The 19,527-nt window shown below is 54.6% G+C and overlaps 1 protein-coding gene across 1 annotated transcript in view; it reads right to left on the reverse strand.

The window, feature by feature from the left end:
- HK1 (hexokinase 1) overlaps positions 1-13,785 on the reverse strand; it is a 62,274-nt gene extending 48,489 nt beyond the window's left edge. Inside the window, exon 1 of the mRNA XM_032841458.1 lies at positions 13,593-13,785. Within this exon, the coding sequence (XP_032697349.1) occupies positions 13,593-13,655 (63 nt within the window). The 5' untranslated portion in view covers positions 13,656-13,785. The remainder of the gene's footprint in view (positions 1-13,592) is intronic.
- Between the last annotated feature and the right edge of the window lie 5,742 nt (positions 13,786-19,527).

Below are 19,527 nucleotides of genomic sequence, written 5' to 3' on the forward strand. Positions count from 1 at the left end.
CCCACCAAGCTTCTCTGCTCAGAGCTGTCCGGCTAACGAGAGAACCCAGGGGCCCCGCACCGGGCTGCACGCAGACATCTCTGCATCTGACCTCGGCCCCACCTCCTGCTCCCAACAGAACATGCACAAAATACCAATTCGAGACAGGACAGGCCCAAGGGAACATGCCCTCGTGGCCAGGAGGCACAGTCACCCCTGGCGACCTGGGCATTTTGACCCCCTCCGTGGACGGGGACATGGCTGGGGACATTTTTCACTCCTTCCATCCTCTGCTCTCCCCTGAGGACCAAGAACAAGGCAGGGCAGCTGGGGTGACTGCAGGTGTCTGGCACCCGCCTCCTGAGTGAACCTTCCATGGGAGACGCTCCACAGTGCGGGGCGGGCAGTGCAGGGTTAAGAAAACTCTTGCCTCGGGTCAGGACAGAGATTTCAACATCAGATTCACTTCTCCTTCTTAGCAAGGTTGACTCAGGAGAGAACGTGGCTGGGTGATGAGTGTCACTTGGATAATAGTTTGAATCTGCTGAGGGCTCTGCCCTTTTTACACAGGACTGTCACACACATTGTCCCGCGTGGATGTTGCAGAAAGAGATGACAGGAGCTCATGGACGCCACGGCCGGGCATGAGGTAGGCACGAGTAACATTAGCTTCCACCACCATGACCTGGGGACAGAGGCAGGAAGGACAGCCTCATCCCCATTTCAGAGTCGAGGAAACACAGACCCACGACTCACACTAGCTCTCCTGGTTTGGAAGCAACAGCAGGGTCTAGAGTCCAAGTCTTCTAGGCCCTCGTGTTGGGCTTCGCCATACACCTTGAAAAGAACATGGAACGGGGTGGAAGAGAATGGGGTTTGAACCTCGGATCTGCCACTCAGTAGCTGTGTGACTGCGGACAAGTTACTTAACCTGGCTGAGTCTTGCCTTCCTCACCATTAAAGGGGATAATAATGCCTTCACCTCAGGAAGCTACTGAGAGAATTTTAAGAATGTGCCAAGAACAAGGTAAACATCAAATAACATTTCCCATCCTCGCATCTAAAGGACCAAAAGGGAGGTCATCTCCCTCCATGCCCTGGCTTACCAACAGTCATGGGTCCTTGACTCCTTTCATCCAGATACCTAGGAGAAATGCACTGATTACCAAATATTACTGCCCCATTCTACAGAAAAGACCACTGAAGGTAGCGCAGCCATATGCCCAAAACCACGCAAATTAAAGACTGGTAAAATTCCTCTGAAACACTGTACTGTTTTATTAGTTGTTGTTTTTTTTTTAATTATCAGTTAAGTTATAGTCACAACAAGCATTATACATTTATTATTTAAAAAATTCACACAACACAAAAATGCATTAAAGTAAAAAGTATAAGTTCTTCCCCGAGTCTTCCCAGAGAAGAGCTAAGAGTTTTATGGACTAGGACGGTTTTTCTATCTAAACACTCATACATACAGACCTTGCCTTTTTTACTTCATTTTTCCTTTTTCATTTTCCAAAAAGGAATCATACGTGGGCAGGGGGGGATGGAATTATAAACACTTGCTCCTTCAAAGCTTAAGCCCACCTTCCTATTCCTCCAGAACCTGCCTTTAAGACTCGCACTAAGAGCCACCCTTGGATTTCTTCAGGACCCTGCCTGGCTCAATGATGAGGCATGGACAGGGTAACATGGACACCCGTGTCTGCCTCTGGCTTTGCTATCCTGTAGGCACCTCAGTTTTGTCACCTGTAATGTGGGTGGGTGTGTTCACATGGCTTCAATTTTATAAAGGCCTCTCTACTGTGCCCAGCACTTTCATAGTGGTCCTCAAACTACCCTGTTGAAAAACTCAGGGCAGGTGCCATCACTTCCAATGCCCTAAGGAAAAATCAGAGGCCCAGGAGGTTCCTCAAACGGCCAAGGTGACCACTGGCCAGCAAGAGAACTGGGGTAGACACCAAGTTCCCTGTCCTGCTCCTGTGCTGCTTCCTCTGTAAGCTTTCTTGCTCAGGCCAAGGAGGACGCAGGCCAGGTAGGGTGTGTGCGAGCCTAACAGCACCCCTCACCCACCCCACCCCCGCCTCCTGCCCCTCAGCAAGATCCTAGCCCCTCCTCCCGCATGCCCAGGCTCCTCAGTGCCCAGCCCCACCTCAAGCTATGGATGGTGGCCTAGGGAACCTGTGTTTCTGTCCTGTTCTTGGCAACTGGGCAGGCAGCTCCTGCTCAGTTCCTCATGGCCACAAGAAGAGACGTTCTTGCCCTGCGGAGTCCCCCAGGGGACCCATCACCCCAGCAGCAGCCTGCCTTCCCTCAGGCAGCCTGGGGTCCTACAGTGGTTCTTCACCCCCAGACGCCCTTCCTCACAGACCACCATCCACTCTGCTGGTTCAGTCTGCAAAGGGCCTCTCCATGCCTCACTCCTCCTTTCTCCCAAAGTCCACCTCCACACTCACCTCCTCCGAGCGGCATGCCATGATCCACCCCACCCAACACCGGCCGCTCCTCTCCACATCCCCTCCACCATCAGTGGTCACTCTGTAGGTATGAATTTGCTCCGGGGGACACATGGCAGCATGAGAGCCTTTCCCAGGAGCTGCAGCAACAAACACATATCTGTGCCTCCCGCTAGTCTGTGGGGGCCCAGGGGACAGGGGCCATGCCTTCCAGGCCCTCTGCGTCCTCTACAAAGCCCTCCGGGTGTCTTTGCCACTGGGCTGGGCACCTGCTCCGGCTGGGCGCTGGGCGGGAAGGCCTCCGGTGACGCCTACCCGGGGAGGTCTCAGAAGGGTTTGCTGGCTCAGATAAGGACGGAGACTCCTCTTCCCTGAATGGCCCAGCCCTTCTCCCAGAACAGCCCCTCACTTCAGCCTCCTGGGGACCTGCGTGGGGCCAACAGCCTCTCCCGGAGGGAGAGTCTTCTGGGAGTTCTCTGGTTATCTAAGCGCCCCCCCCCACCGCCCCCACATCTGTGTCTCAGGGCTGAGGCCCAGAAGGACACAGAGCCCTGCGGGTAACCGAGATTCTCACTCCGCTCTCCAGGCCTGCCGGAGACTGTTAATACCTGAGAGCCTCCAGAGGAAATGTGTTTGGGAAAATAACTTCCACTTTAGAGGCTCCCGAGTGAAAGATGGAAGCGTGAACCCCGCCAGAGCAAACAGGACCTCTCGGCATGTTAAAACCCAGTGAGGCGAGGTTCCCTCTCCCCAGGCTCTTTATGGAGGTTCATCCCCTCAGGCAGCCCAGGGACAGGACAGGGCTCTACACCCTTACCGACCATCTTATTTATGCTTCTGAACTGCTAGTTCCCTTTCAACCAGCATGGGCTGGGAACCACAGATGAGTCATACACACTTCTGTGTACTCACAACAAACCAGGAGGAAAATGGGATCCCTGTTCGAGATGAGAAACTGAGATCTGGGGAAGGGAGGTGTTAAGCAGGGACAGGGCCCACGCTGGGTACGTCAAACAGCACATCTGTGGGGGGGGGCGGTGCGTAGGGACCCCATCTTACACAGGAAGAAGCTGGGGCCATGAAATCAAGGGAGGGGCCCCAAGCACCCAGCAACTGGTGTGACTCCAGTTTGAGCCTCCAAACTCGACACTCCTCCCCTGACTGCCCAGAATCCTCTTGCTAGGAGAACCATGTAAGGCCTTGAGGTCATGCCCAAAGGCCTCCTGACGACCTTAGTACCCACTAATACCCAACAGTAGACACTTTCTCCTTGGCGAGAGAGACCAAGCTACTGCCCAGGATGAGAACAAAGCTGTCACAATGAACTAGCTAAAAATAAAGGAGGTACCCACAGGCCTCAAGAGGAACAGAGCCGCCCTGGAATGTGGCAGGGCAAGAACAACAGGCTTAATTCCCAGCCTGCCCGAGTCCATGGCTTGGGCTGGGGCCAGCCTCCAGACTCACCCTTCCCAAAGTCCCAGGCACCTCCAGACAAGAGAGAAGAGAGGCTCCAAAGGCCAGCTCTGCTTTCACTCTGAGACAACCAGACCCTAATGCCCCGGGGTGCAAACAGCACAGTAGTGTGAGTAGACTGGGCTGGAACCCCAAGGCCCTCAGGCCTCCTCCAGCTACCCTGCCCCACCCCATCACTGGGGGCAAGTCACTTCCATCAGCAAAACAGCAACAAAAAAACTGTCCACTGGCCCTCATAAGGGCTGCAGGAGCTCCAGGCATGGGGGATTACTCTTCCTCCTCTCCGGAGATTACTCCCCCGGCCCCCGCAGTGCCTCTCCGGTGCCTACAGGTGTGTCCCGGCATTCCTACAGCTTGGTGTGCTCTCCAAGTGGTTCCACATCCCTTCTCTAGCTGGATAAACGGGCAGAGGGCAAGGCAGGATCATTCATCCCATCTGACAAATAAGGAAACTGAGGCCCGGACAGCTCGCCGGCCACCACCATACTGCTCAAGCTAGAAGAATCTGTTAGATAGAATGGATTCTAGCCTCCCAGCCTTCCGGATGATGACACTGAGGCCCAAGGACCCCTACAAACCCACCACTTTGAATGCCAGAGTGCCTCTGCCCAAACTTCAGCCATAAAATGCACTGTCTAGCAGAGCTCTGTCCAACAGAAATATAATGAAAGCCACGTATGTAATTTTAAACTTTCTAGTGGCCACATTTTTTTAAAAAGGCGAAATTAATTTTAATAACATTGTACTTAACCCAATATAGCCAAAATATTATTATTATGCTTTTTAAATTGCTAATGAGATACTTTATATATCTTCTTGTCATACAAAGTCTTTGAAATCCTGTGCATACCTGACACCTACTAGCACATCCCCAATCAGACTCGCCACATTTCAAGTGCCCAGTAGCCATGTGTGGCCAGTGGCTACTGTTCTGGACAGCACAGCTCAGCATCCCCATTTTGGGAGCCCTGGGTAATGGTTTCTAATGCGGGCTGTGGCCATGTGCGCAGCCCTGGACCGGGATCCGGGTTCCGCAGGTGCAGCCAGATCTGCCCACCAGTGTCAGACAGGCCTGCAATCCCCGAGCTCATCCAACTGCTTTGCGGCCACCCAGATCAGGTCAATTTCACTTCCTGAGGTTCGCCGGCCGCACGTGTAAGAGGCAGGAAGAAATGCCTACATCCAAGCTGCCTGGAAGGACTCGACTAAACCAAGCCCGTTAGAGTATGTCGCAAACAGAACAGATCCCTGCAAAGGTGAGGACAGTGGCCTGGGTCTCCCACTCCACTCGTCCCACCCACCCAGAGAGACATCAGAGAAGGCACTGGGAGACACCAAGAGAAATGAGGTCAGATCGAATAACAGGGCTGAAGGCAAACCCCAATCAAGGAGACAAGCTGCTCAAAGTGCGGCTGGGCAGATGCTGCAGGTGCCAACGATCTTCAGGACTGTGCATTATAAAAGCATTAGGGGTTCTTCTGGAAGGTTAGGCATGGCCCTTGGTGGGGGTCCTCTTTTAAATGCAAACAAGGATGGGGGAGGAAGACAGGGTACAGGGGGAAATTTGAAAAATGGGACATTTCTAACATTTCACTGTAAATGACTTTATTGGGCCAATTTCCTTCCCAAGGGGAGGGAGTTCAGTCAACACTGAGCAAGAGAAGAGGGGCATGGGGGGAGAAGGCAAGCAAAGCCAAGGTGCCAGTGTTGGGGAGGATAGGGAAGGACAGAAAGAGGCCTGAGGAACCTGCGAGCTGGTGGGGGGGGGGTCCCAGCTCTGCTTCAACTTTCAAGCTCCCTGGCTGTTTCCCTAAACAACGAAAAGGGAGGGTTGGTTGCAGTATGGTGGGAAGAACATGGGTTTCTGAGTTCGGGGACCAGGGAGTGTTCCTGTCCCTATTACTGATGAACTGTGTGGTCTTTGGCAAGTCACTTCACCCCTGGGCTGGGGGGGGGGGGTCTCTGTTTCCTCTCTTCTAAATGGAGAAAGTGCCTTTCTCCAGGTAGATAAAGACAAGGGTTCCCCCAGCAACGCCAGTCCTACACATATGCCCAAGAGGAATAAAAGTCCACACAGGAAAAACACGCACACACACGTTCACAGCAACATTATTCTGAAGTGGGAATAACCCAATGTCCATCAACTGACAAATATATAAACACACTGTGGAATCCGGATACAACTGCATTTTATTCAGCCGCAAAGGACCAATCGATGCTATGGCATGAACAAACCCTGAAAACACAATCCTCAGTGACAGACCAGACACAAAGGCTACATACTGCATGATTCCATTTATGTGAAATGTCCGGAAGAGGTAAATCCGTTTTTATAGAAAATAGATTAATAGACACCAGGGGCTCGGGGGAGGGTGGGATGGGGACCATCTGCTTAATGGGTACGGGGTTTCTTTTGGGAGTGATGAAAATGTTCTGGAATCAGATGGTGGTCAGGGCTGCACAACCTCGTGACTGTACTTGAAGTCACTCCGTACACTTTAAAATGGTGAGTTTTACACTATGAGTATTATACCTCAACTAAAAAAATAATGGGGGCTCTGCCATCACATTCGATGGGTCTGAGTGCTGGCTCTTCTGCAGTTTCCTAGCTGAGCCTCAGGGTCTTTATCCAAAAGTGGAGATCCTAACAGCACCCTTGCACAGGGGCGATGTGGGGATGTGATGTTTTCTGCACAGTACCCGGCAGTGAACACGATGGGCGTTCCATGATGAAATCCTGATGATGAAATAAGACCTGTGTGAGGAAAGACAGGCCCCTAGTCGGCATTCGGTGTCCCTCCAAGGTCCCCTCCCAGTGTCAGCGTCTGTGGCCTGTAACCAAGCCTGTAATCAATCAGATGAACATGATCCAACACTTTCAGCCCAGAAGCAGGGACCTCGGTTTGTAGATGGCTGGGCTGCCCACTTCGCGGTTCAGTCATCCTGCTGTGGGGCACGGCCACCCTCTCCTTTTAGGGATGATAGAGAGGCTGCAGGCCTAAGCGTCCTCTAACAGGGCCAGCCACATTTAGGCGGCTGATAAGACAGCCAGGCCTGGCTCGGCTCCACCCAGGAAGGGAGAGGGTGTGTGGGCAAAAGCCCACATGCATGCTTTAATTCCCGGAAAAGTGCAACGGATTCCCACACTGGAGCACGGGGGGTGGAGGGGGGCTCAGAGAGCCCTCCCCGCCTTTCCCTGCACCTACTCCCCCCCCTTCTCGGAGTGTACTCACGTCCCAGCAGCAGTCAATGGGGCTGGCGCCACTCATGAGAGCTGTCAACCTCACCAGGGCTCTGCTCCATACAGTAAACTAGGAAATGGCTAATTTTAAAGATTTCATTTATTTATTTATTTATTTGACAGAGAGATCACAAGCAGACAGAGAGGCAGGCAGAGAGAGAGGAGGAAGCAGGCTCCCTGCTGAGCAGAGAGCCCGATGCGGGGCTCGATCCCAGGATTCTGAGATCATGACCTGAGCCGAAGGCAGCGGCCCAACCCACTGAGCCACCCAGGCGCCCCGGAAATGGCTAATTTTAAACTAAGGTCCAGTGCTGTAATGTGAATGGAAACAACTGGGAAGAAAGAAGACTCTTTAAAAATTATCTACTTGGGACACCTGGATGACGGCTCATCCATTGAGCGGCTGCCCTCAGCTCAGGTCATGATCCCAGGGTCCTACGATCAAGTCCCTCATCAGGCTCCCTGCTCAGCGGGGAGCCTGCTTCTCCTTTTCCTTTTGCCTGCTGCTCCCTGTGCTTATGCTCTCTTTCTCTCTCTTTGTCAAATAAATACATAATATCTTTTAAAAAATTATCTACTAAAACATGTTACAGGTTTGACTGTACCGAGGGTTGGTGTGGGATGACAGGAACCTGTACAAACTTCTGGTGGGGGTATGAAGTGGCAGGACCCCCGGGGACGGCAATTTGACAAAACCTGGAAAATGGGAAGATGTACACACTCTTCAACCCAGCAGTTCCAGCCCAGATCGACAGCCCCGAGCCCTGAGCGACGCACGTGTGTCCTAGAGATGTGCGTGAGGAGAATCACAGTGGCGCTGTTTCTAATGTCAAACATCAGAAACCCAAATTCCCATCAGAAGAATAGATAAATCCTAAATTGTGGTGTTTTGCACAATGTGAGAGCATGCAGCAGTCCAAATTGATGAAACACAGGTGTGTGCATCGACGTGGAGCAATCCTGAGGACAGATTGCTGAGGCAGAAAAGGCGAGCTGCAAAAGGATACATCATTTACAAAAGCTTACAACTACATAAAGTAACTATAAACTATACACTGTTTATAGACACATGCTCTGTAATAAAGGCATTAAAAACATGCACGGAAATAATAAACATCTACATCAGGACTGAGGTGCTCTGTGGAGGGAGACACAGAATGGGACAGAAGACAGGAAGGCCAAGCTTTCAGTCTGTCTCTAATGTAATTGTAACCGTGTCTGTAACTTCTCAGGCTGAGTGGTAGGTACACAGGTGTTTGTTATGCTGATCTCAAATCTCATTTTTATGCACCTCAAATATTTCATAATAAAATGTGTCTCCTACATATTGACTTGTGGGGAAGAGAATTAAAATACAGATTCCACATTAAATCAGTAAAATGAACAAGGATGGATTTTTCTCCTAGAGGAAAGAAGCAGAGGGAGTAAGAAGAGCCCACTGGAGCCCATTCCAAATTGTCTGAAGACCTTGAGAAAGTCATGTCTCTCTCCATGGGACCTCCAGTGCCTGTTTCTAAATGAGGAATAAAATCCCTGCTTTCCATCTGCAGCATAAAGGGCAGATGGGCGTGGTGGGGTGGGGTGGGGATGCCCAGGGGAGGCGCTGCAAGGAGGGGGAGCGCTGCTCTGGGACACTCAGGAATACTACTACTTCCTGTCCTCACAACCTCACCAGGGGTTTTTGAAAGCATACATACACACAAGCTTGTTAATATACGCGTGTGTATGGTTTGACAGGTGGGGACGCGCACGCGCACACACCTACACACACACACACACACACACACACACACACACAACACCTGATACCTGCTAAGACAGCCATAACTGTTCCGGGATGCTCAGAGATAACAAGCCATTCAGGAGAAAGCAAAACTACATTTTGAGAACTATCCATCTGACTCTCCCTCACCAAGTTTCTAAGTCTAAGACCCATTTGCCCACCTAGGGCCTGGCTTTAAGCCCCTCCTAAGTTAGCACTTTCCCACCCATGATCCGACCACTGGCCCTTTTGCTCTCACAGCCTTCTGTGCTCTGCACTTCTCCCAAGAGAGCAAATCATTAGTGATGCTCCGGGGGAGTAAGGAGCATTTCACACCGAGTTTATACCCCTCACCCCAGCCTAGCACAGCCCTCCGCACATGATAAAGGACTCAACCGTTTCCAAAGAAACTACTGAGTCCCCATGAGCGGACTTGATTCTAAAGGTCGACAGATCAACAAACAGGTGCCCGAAGCCTGGCCACGGCTGCCTCCCGGCCTCGGAGCTGCCTGGCTGCCTCTCTGTCGGCAGAGGCAGGGGTGCCCTCAGGCACGCTCAGAGCTGACTCCGGGGGCTAATTCCATCCCGCAGGAGTCCCTGACTGCAGGCACGCGCGGAGAGACAGTACCAAATCTGTCTTTTCTGGAGAAGGCTGCCCATGCCATTTCCAGAAAACAGCAGGAGCGTGGGAGGACGGCGCAGCATGGCCAGATGTGAAAGTCCCTCGTACCCACCCGGTTTCCCAGTTTATTCCCTCACGACGGTCTCAAATTATCAAACCAAACGAAACGCTGGGGCTTCTCGGGGTGTAGGGGGGGGCTCCAAGAACATCCCTGGTAGCAGGGACAAGGATAATGAGATAAAGAATCACCAAGGAGTGAGGCTCTAACCGGACATCTGTGTAACAGCAGATCAAAAGGTATCTGAGGTATTTTTCGTAACTTTCTATCTCTCCTCTCCCTCACCTCTGGGCAATAAGGAAAGGGCATTTTATTAGTGCTTGGTGTTGCAGCTGGGATACATGGGCTGGGAGAAAATAAACCGTGGGTAGCTCTTTAACTGCCAAGCATATTCTCCCCCACCTTCCTGGGGCAAGCACTCCTGAGTTCAGTTGTTGGACAAATCACACCTGTTTGTTCACCTGCTGATGGGGGTTACTCAGAGTCACAGGGATCCCACTCAGAGAGAACCCACTGGTTGCCATTCTTACAAACTTGAAGGAAAGGAAGCTAGTCCTTACTTTTTTTTTAATTTTAGTTTTTTATTTTTATTCTTTTTTTTTTTTTAAAGATTTTATTTATTTATTTGACACAGAGAGAGAGACAGCAAGAGAGGGAACACAAGCAGGGGGAGTGGGAGAGGGAGAAGCAGGTTTCCTGCCAAGCAGGGAGCCTGATGTGGGGCTCGATTCCAGGACCCTGGGATCATGACTGGAACCTAGGGCAGACACTTAACGACTGAGCCACCCAGGCGCCCCAAGATTTCATTTCTAAGTAATCTTCACACACAACATGGGGCTCGAACTCACAACCCTGAGATGGAGTGAAGCATGGTTTACCGACTAGGCCAGTTGGTCGCCCCAGGGAAGCTAGTCCTTAACAGGCCATGTTCTCACCGTGCTGGACTCATCCTCCTCTCCCAAACAAAGGGCTATGCGCACCATCACCCTCCTCCAGGCTCTTCATGGCGAAGCCAAGTGGAAGAAGCAGGCAAGAGGGCTGGCCTGTTAAAAGTTACTTGGAGGTCAAAGGACCCAGCCTCTAGCTACAGAACTAGCAGATGTCTGAGATTCTGATGAATGGAATCTTTCACAAACACACACGTGCCTTCCTTTTCCTGCTAAAAGCACCAGGAGAGTAAAAGGAAACTATGTCTTGTACTTACTTCAGTCTAACACCAAGACACGCTTTTCTCAGCACCCCATTAACCAACAGCACGCAGATATAGTCTGGTAAATGTGGCTCCACTTGGAGCAGCCAGGCCCTTGGCCTGTTTCAACCCCAGATATATTTACAAAATTGAATTAGTGACATGTCTCACCGGCAATGGAGAGAGAAATGAGAACTCTTTTCATGATCGCGTCTGTATCCTGAGCAATCCCGGAAAAACCTTCCCTGACACCATCCCCGTCTTCCTTCCTCCTACCCCCAGGCCAGAAGGCAAGAAAATGAATGAAGGCTAGCGGGAGAGGCCGGGGCTGTCTTCAGAGCCCCAGAGGCTGCCTAGAGCTGAAGGGCTGAATCATCATGGCTACCCACGCTGGCAGGGTAGGCAGGCGGGGGCTAGCCTCGCTGGGTCCCTAGTGGGTCCCCACTGGGTCGCAGGTAGAGCCTGATTTAGGCAAGAAGAGCAGGGCTTGGAGTCCTACAGCCCCACCCAGCCTTTTCACAGTAAGTGGTGGGTAGGAAGGGCTGCCCTCTACCAAGTCTGGAGTCCCAAGAGAGAAGATGCAGTCCCCCAGCCTCTGTACAGGTGGAGGTGGGGAAAGTGGACTAGGCCATTGTTAAGAGTGTCCACTAGGCTCTCAGGAGGCCCTGGAAGCTTCCTGGGGACCACACCCATGGAGGGCAATGCCACATAGCCCATCATGCAGACCAAGGTGATCCTCTGGCAGGCAGGCACACACACACACACACACACACACACACACACCCTATAGAAAGCAGTTTAAGATGGTCCCCGGTGGGGTGCAAGAAAGCCATCTCGTTCCTAAAACTCTCCTTGGCCAATAATATTACATGATGGAAGCTTTGGCCTCAAGACCCTCCTCCAGCAATGTTCTGAGGCCAGGAAGGGGTGGGGAGGGAAGGCCAGGATCCCAATCTCAGAGCAGAAGGGATTTGAGGAGGACCAATCCATTCAGAAGTCACACACCCAGATGCCTCCAGGAGCCTGGTCGATGGAATTCGAGGGAGGCCACAGTCAACACTGAGTGCCTGACGAAACAATTTTTACTGAGTACAGTTCAAACCTCAACCCAGCGTAGGCCCCGTAGGCCACACAAGTGATGCAGGTATGGATGATGGACGCTTAGAAGAGTCTTCTGGGACCCCCACTCCAGTGGTCTGCTATCTGGAGCTACAGTGTGCGCCATGTGCAGGGGAAGGACCGTGAACTCATCCGCACGGTACATTCCCCACTGGAAATGGGAAGAACAACAGCGGCACACAACACCCCTGGAGAGAGCCTGAACGATACATAGGGGCAGGCACAGCTCCCTGAGCTCCGTGGCCAGGGGAAGCTCCACCGCACTGCCCAGCAGGGAGCAAGGAGTCCCACAGCCAGTCAACTCTAGAGTCACTGTTGCTTCTAGCTGTGAGGGATGGTGGCAGATTTCCAGGCCTGTCTCCTAACTGCCCTGCTTTGGTTCCCCACACAGCACAGGACCCAGGATCCAAGCAGCATCCCCAGGGCCTTGGTCTCAGCACCTCCCCCTCAGCTAACTTCCAGGAGGTCCAAGTTCCCTGTGGAGGGAGGGAGAGACCCGCCTGAGCTCTGCCTCTAACTCACCAGGTGACCTTGATGAGGTCACGGCCCTCAGCAGGCCTACTTCCTATTGGGCCGGAGGGGGCTGTCCTACATAGATGGGAAGAGAGCTGAGTGACTCCAAAGCTTTAGGCTCCCGCCTCTCACCTGCAGGTACTTCCCTTGTCTGAACGCCACAGTCAGGCTCACTTTGTTTGTCCATCCCAGCTTACTCGGGCAGTCCTGTCACCTATGCTGAGTGTGGGGGGGTCAGGAGCCTCTGCCAGGCCTCCGACTGATAAAACGGTTGCTTTTCCCCACAGCCTAGGCTGTTCCTTAAAAACACGGTGGCAAGGCTGGCATTAGGGGAGAGATACACCTTTAAGACCTGCCAGTGGACAGTATTTTCTGCTAGACGGATGTCAAAGGCAGCAACCCCTCAGGGTAGGGAGACGCGTCCCAGTGCGAGTACACACATGTCACAGGCATACATGTCAAGGCCTCTATCTGACTCAGAAGACCAGTCTCCTATTTAAGCTCCCTGGCCTGGCTGGAAATTACAGTTTAAGAGAGCAGTCACGTAGAGGAATAAAAAATTCCATTTAGACATGCCGCTCCCGACCTGAGGCCTATGAGCAAAGTTTCCGGTGGCCTCCGCACCCCTCCCCATTCCGGGAAGCCGGGCGGGTCACCCTGTCCCCAGACTGAGAAGCAGCCGCAACCGCTAGCAGAACAGGGGTGAGAGCCTCTCCGGGCACCCGGCGCCCTCCGCGAGGACCCCCGACTATGGGATGCCCGGCCTCCAGCCGGCACCTCCGCCTGCTGCGCGCTCAGCTCCCCACCATCCCTGTAATCGCTCCTCCGCCCACGGCGCTCAGAACCTTCCGAAGAGGCCTTGAGGACCGACCCACCGGTCCCCCCCCCCCAGCTCAGGCGCCTCCCCGCGTGGCCCGGGGGCCCATCTGACATCCACAGCCCCGCTCAAGGACACTGCAGCAAGCAGCCCCGTCTCGGGGGCCGTCCCCCCAACACACACACAATCCCGGGCAGAATCGAAGAGCGAAGGCTTCCCCCCTCCCCTCCGCCCTGCCGTCCGAGCGGTGCCGGCCTCGGGGAGGCTGGGCGCGGGAGGATGGAGGCGGCGGCGGCGGCGAGCGGATGCCGGAATGCAACGCTGCGGGCAGAGCGCCGGGCGGCGGCGCGGGCGGGGGCGCACCTTTTTGACTTGGTCATCCTTCAGCTCGGTGAAGTAATAGGCCAGGAGCTGCGCTGCGATCATGCTGACGGTCTCGGACGCGAGGCGGCGGGCGTGGGGCCGGCGTCGGAGCTCCGCAGCCCGGGCGAGCCGTGGTCCTCGGGCGGCTGCTCGGCGGCTCCTCCTCCTCCTCCTCCAGCCGCGGCTCCACCCCCAAGGCCCGGGAGGCGGTGGCTCGCGCGCGCCCCGGCTCCGCGCTCCCGTCCCCGGCCGGGTGACAGCCGCCAGCCGACCCACCTCCTCGGCGCCCATTGGCTGCCGCCCGTCTCTGCAGCGCGGGGCGGCGGCGTCCGGGCCCGGGCGGGGGGGCGCGGCGGCCGCTCCCTCCCGCGCCGGAAAGGGGGCGGCGGCGGCGGCGGGGCCGCGGAGTACCCCGCGGTCGGGCATCTGCCGGCACGTCCCCCACGTAGGGAGCCGGCGCGAGGGCGGGAGGCTGGCTCGGGCGCGCAGGGTCGCGCGTGGCGGCGCCCGGCCGGACGGGCGCGCGCGGGGCGCGGGAGGAGGCGCCGCCCGACTCGGACGAGACGAGCGGCCCCCGAGGAGGGCCCGCGGCCGGCCGGGGCGGCCCCCTTCCCGGGAAAACGAGGGCTCGCCCCGGGAGGCTCCGCGGATGGGGAGACGCCGGAGGCGCGCGCAGAAGTGGGTGCGCGGAGCGAGCTGGGCCTGGGCGGGCGGAAGCGAGCGCCCGAGGCCGCGCGGTCCTCGCCGCCGACCCCCGCTCCGGCCGGCGCCTGCGGCTCCGCGGGGCAGAGCGCCGAGCCCCAGCTGCGTCCTCCCGGCGGTGCATCACCCCGAGCGCGGCTCGCCCGGCCTAATCTCCGGCAGGCGGATTTGTGTTGCTAAATCGAGAGCGACGCCCCACAGCGCCCGCCCCGGAGTCCCTGGAGCCCGCGGCTCTGCGGAGGGCTCACGCCCCGGCCTGGCCACAGCACCACCACCCCGGCTTCCTCTTCCCCTCGCGCCCCGAGGCTCGCGGCCATCCGGCCCCTCCGCGGTGCCACCTTTTTCACTTCCCCAACGGAAGTGAGCCGGGCTGGGAGGAATCCTTGGAGAAACGTTCAGCCCTGACGAGGGGGAGGGGAGGTGCGGAATCGGGCGGTTAGGCTGCTGCTGGGACTGTTCTTAGATCGTCGCGTCTGTGTGCGGGAGCCTTACTGCCTCACCACGGGACGTGTAAGGAGCTCAAAGTACAGCGAAGAGGTTACTATCCTGATTCAACAGGTCATCAAGCTGAGGCTCCCAGAGGCCGCGTCTCTGGCCGAACTTCATACCAGGAAGCTGTAGACCCCAGGATTAGGTCCGTGTGTTCTCAAAGCCCGTGCTCGCCCCAGCAGTTGGCTGTCCTTCCTTTGTATGCAGCCTCTCTGCCTCAACAGGCCGGGCTCTCGGGACCAAGGCTGCACCACGTGGGGCCCTGAGAGATGGTCACAGTCCAACTCCCCCCCCACCCAACACCAACACCACCTCTACCCTAGACCTGGATCCGGGGGAGCCCTGGCCAGGCCTCCGTAAAGGTACAGTGGTCTTGGGGGAGAGAAGGCTTAGGTCCAGGACATTCCTTCTCAGGAGCATCAGGGGTCTGACCGCTGTGGTCACCAAGCAAAGAGGACCTCAGATGTGACCCTTGAGGCCCGAGCCTTCAGTCCAGAGCTCAGCACCCAGGGCTGGCTTTCTGAGTCACCCTTCTGAGCTTGCTTCCTCATCTCTAACATGGAGATCCTAAAGCCCACCCACCCGATACAAATAAAATACCTGCTTATTATACATGATAAATGGTGGGTATTATAAGATTGGGTAGCAACGAGGGCTTCTCACTTGTGTTCCTCCCCGTTCTAGGCCCTGAGGAGATTGCACAGCAATTTTATATTTGTAATTTTGAATTGTTTAACCAAAGAGGCTCCCTGAAATTATTTAGGCCTCCAACCCCACAAAGTCTGCATCTGCCTTCAGGATAGTATCGTCATAAACTAGGAACAGAAGTTCTCTGGCATCCATCGAACACTTACACTGCCTACATGGCCATAAAGCAAAATTGGGAGAAAGAGAACACTGCCTTTTGAGCCCTCCAGTGGTGATGCTGGAAGTTCCTAGAGGATCAAGAACCATGCTTTGCAAATTACCCTGGCTCCCACATCCAGCCCTCGGTGGTGGAAGGAGCCTCATGCAGTGGTCAGGAGCATTGCGAGTATACATACCCCTCAACCCGGGCCCCCGCCATCACTGCACCCCCGTTCCATCCATGATCTCTTGGATTACTGAGCTGGAACCAGGGAGCCCCTGAATCTCCCAGTTTTCCGGGCTACCCTGAAATGTTCTTTTTTCAGGCAAGGAAGCTGCCAATACTTTCTCTTTCCTGGCCATGGAGAGAGAAACTGCTTCTCAAGATGACTCCTTCCTCCCCACCCCTTGAATGCACACAGTCCCCAAGGTCCATCAGTATTTCCTGAGAAATATCTCTAGGCCTGCCCCCACTGCTTCCCTTCAACCCTTAGGCCTCATGGTCCCATGCCAGAAATATTACAAGAGTCTCCTAGCTGCCCTCCCTGGTTTCTGGCTTTCTACCATCCCAGTCATTCTGAAGTCCAGGCCACATTATTCCTGCTTTTAAAAAAAAAAAAAAAAAAAAAAGGCGGCCTAATCACATCATAGCGCTGCCCCAAATCCCTTGATGACCCCCTCCTTCCTGACAGAGCCAAATGAAACACTTCAGCCTGATGTCTGAGGCCTTCTGCGATCTGACTCAACTCTTCCCCAATTACCTCTTCCCCCCCCCCCCCCCCCCCCCCCCCCCCCGCCCCCTTCCAGCAGGTCTCTGTATGTCCTTGCTTGCCCCCCCTTCTCCACTCACCACCCCCCAACCAAGTGTCCGGGTCACCCTTTCACCGAGGCCCATCTCGCCCATCCGCCACAGAAAGCCTCTCCTGAGCATGCTACTCACCCCGGTCTCCCAGGCCTCAGCACTTCCACACGGCCAACTCGGACTGTGCTCAGAGTCCATCTAGATCTGGACCAAGACTCTTCTTTACAGACGAGGAACCTGCGACGCAGCAAGTAGGCCATCTTGTCCAGCGTCAGGCCGTGGTGGCGCTCGGGGCTGGGACACAAACCCGGTTCTGATGCCCAGCCAGTTCTCTGTCCATCCTCCCCCACCCCCACGTCACTGCAGCCTGGGCCTCAGATAAGTGAGGCTGAGCCCTAACAGTCAGCCTGATACTGTTGACTGTCTTCTTGGGGGGCTGGCCTTCTCTGCCCCAATCACACAGCTTCCTGAGACCAGAGCCTGTTCTGCACTGCTGCGTCCCCTCCTGGGCTCAGAGCTGGGCCTGTGTCCCCTGATCACCTCAAGCACTTCTTTATCATCCCGCCTCTTTTTGCTGTCTAGCTCTTAGATCCCAGCTGAGCCTGATGAGGGATCAGAAGGGCAGCTGAGGACGAAGCACAGGGGACACCCCATAATCTCCCTTCCACACACACTCCCAGGTGGGCTCTGTATGACATTCCTTTAGGAAACTTCCCACTGTCTGTGTTGATGCTTTGCTAGAGGGAAAAACAGCTTTCACTTGACAATAGCCAGGCCTCCAGTATCCTGAGAGTCTTCTTTAGCATATGAAAGCCCTTTTGGACATCTCCCTTTTTCCTTACTTCCCCTAACTCCCAAATATATAATCAGCGTTCCTCACAACCCCAGTACATCAGCTTTCTGCCCACAGGTCCTGTCGCGGTGCTTGAATAAAACCACCTTTTTGCACCAAAGAGGTCTCAAGAATTCTTTCTTGGCCGTCGGCTCCGGACCTCACCAGTATTCCAGAACTACATCAAGCCCCTTGCTGATTACTCTGTGGACCCCAAGAAAGAACAGCAATGACCTTGACCATTGGAAATCTAGTTCCAGAGGTCTCCCCTCACCCTCCAGGTGCCCTCCCCTCTTACCAAAGTCCCCCGGATTTCCCTGTTACATTGACTGTGCTGGATTACCCTGTTCATTGACTGTGCTCCCTCTTGTATTGGCATTGGGGTGGGGGTGGGGGTCAGGCCATGCCGGGCTGCCAGCCACAAAACCCACTTGCCAGTAGGAAAAGGCAAGCTACAGCCACGTCAGAATGGGACAACTGCCATTGGACCCAGGGCACTGGGAATGGCACTCCAGAAATCCTCTCCCGAGGATCAGAGCTGTACCCCAGCACCTGTGCGCACACTTCTACCAGCAGTGTTTGCATAATACTGACAGTTTACAGAGCATTTATTTTCTCGAATAATGCCTCGTGTCTCCTGATAACAGGCTGGTGAGGTTACCAGGGCAAATATCATTATCCCCACTTAATCACTCAGGGAGGGCTATGGAGGTTTTGGGCGCGTGGAAGGTCTCAGAGGCAGAGAAAGGGAAGAAAGAAGAAGCAAGCCCAGCGCACGAGCCACCGCCGCGTGTTGGAATCCTGAGGCGAGGGGGTGCAGGCAAAAATGCGTTCTGAGAGGAAGCACCTGAAAGGGGGCCTGACCCCACATTTCTATTACTGAGATCTGTGGGTTTCAACCTGGCTATACTGAAGAAACCCTGGGAGAGATTTTACAAATGCTAAGGCCCAGGCCTCAGCCCCAGAGGGCAGCAGAACCGACCTAGAGCGCAGGGCAAACAGCACCTGTCGAGGCTCCAAGGTATGTCTGAGGCGCAGCTAGGAAGGCGAATCGCTGCTTTAGATGCTAACTCTCCAAGGCGACAGGCCCCTCTTGGACAAACCTGAAGGCCGGTCCTCCAGGGCCCTGGAGGCTCTGCAGATGCCGAGACCCGGGGATGAACGTGCACGGTGACTTTCTCATCAACTTGGCAACTGGTTTTGCTCCCTGGAGGGGCCTGGGGCTCTAAAATCTCATGGCGGGGGGAGGGAAACTGGGGGATGGACACTAAGGAGGGCACATAATGGAATGAGCCCTGGGTTTACATAAGACTGATGTATCACTGACCTCTACCTCTGAAACCAATAATACATTATATATTAATTAATTGAATTTAAATTTTTTAAAAAATCACATTCTTGGCCTGCCTCCCATCCTTTTTTATCGCCCACAGTTCCACCCGCTGACAACATCGTCACAGAGTTACAAACTGGCAACCGCCAGGCGCATCTCTTATTCAGCCCGCGGAATATGTTACAAGTATGATGAAACACTGAAAAATGAGATTTCACTTGAAAATCCAGGCTCCCAGCATCTCAGGTCTGGTTATGCTGGGCCCCTAGTATCCCCGGGCCATGCTCAGCTAGCTCTGAGCAGCCTCTGCCCCCTTCAGACACTGCGGGGTGCTGCAGCTTGCCCCAGGCCGCCCCCCGCCCCCGCTCCCCTCCAGGTGGTCCCCCCACCCCCGCACTGAGGCACACTCAGGTCTGGTCCCTGTAGGCTTTTAAGATCCCAATATTTGGAATTAACAGGCAGAAGGCTGTTAATGAGGACCGGGATTAGGATGAGGCAAGAGAGGCAGTGCCTAGGTGTGCGAGATTTCAGGCTTGCTTTCAAATCCTGCACTGTGCGCCCCTCTCTCACTTCCCCAAGTCCCACCCCTTTCAGGTATCCTAAAGCACATCCTCTCTTCCACTGCCTCTAAACCTGATAAGCCTCTTAGGCAGAAAGAATGACCTCCTGGAAGAAGGGTTAACTAGATGGCTGAGGTCAGCCCGGCTCCTTATCTCAGGTCTGCTCCCTCCCCAAAGGAAGCCAGTATCTTGTGCGCACAGAGCAATCTCAAAAATCACCCTGTTGATTCCTCTGAGTTTCCTGGGATAGTTCTCTCCAATGCCACATTCAACCACCTCCCGGGGCCAATGATTCCCTTTAGAATTAGCTCCAAAATACACAAGGAAATGTTCATGCAGGAGAGCCCATGTCAACACCCAGGTAGGATTCC

This window comes from Lontra canadensis, unplaced genomic scaffold, assembly GCF_010015895.1.
Source record: "Lontra canadensis isolate GAN:19392208 unplaced genomic scaffold, GSC_riverotter_1.0 scaffold3, whole genome shotgun sequence".
In the NCBI taxonomy this organism is placed as follows: Eukaryota; Metazoa; Chordata; class Mammalia; order Carnivora; family Mustelidae; genus Lontra; species Lontra canadensis.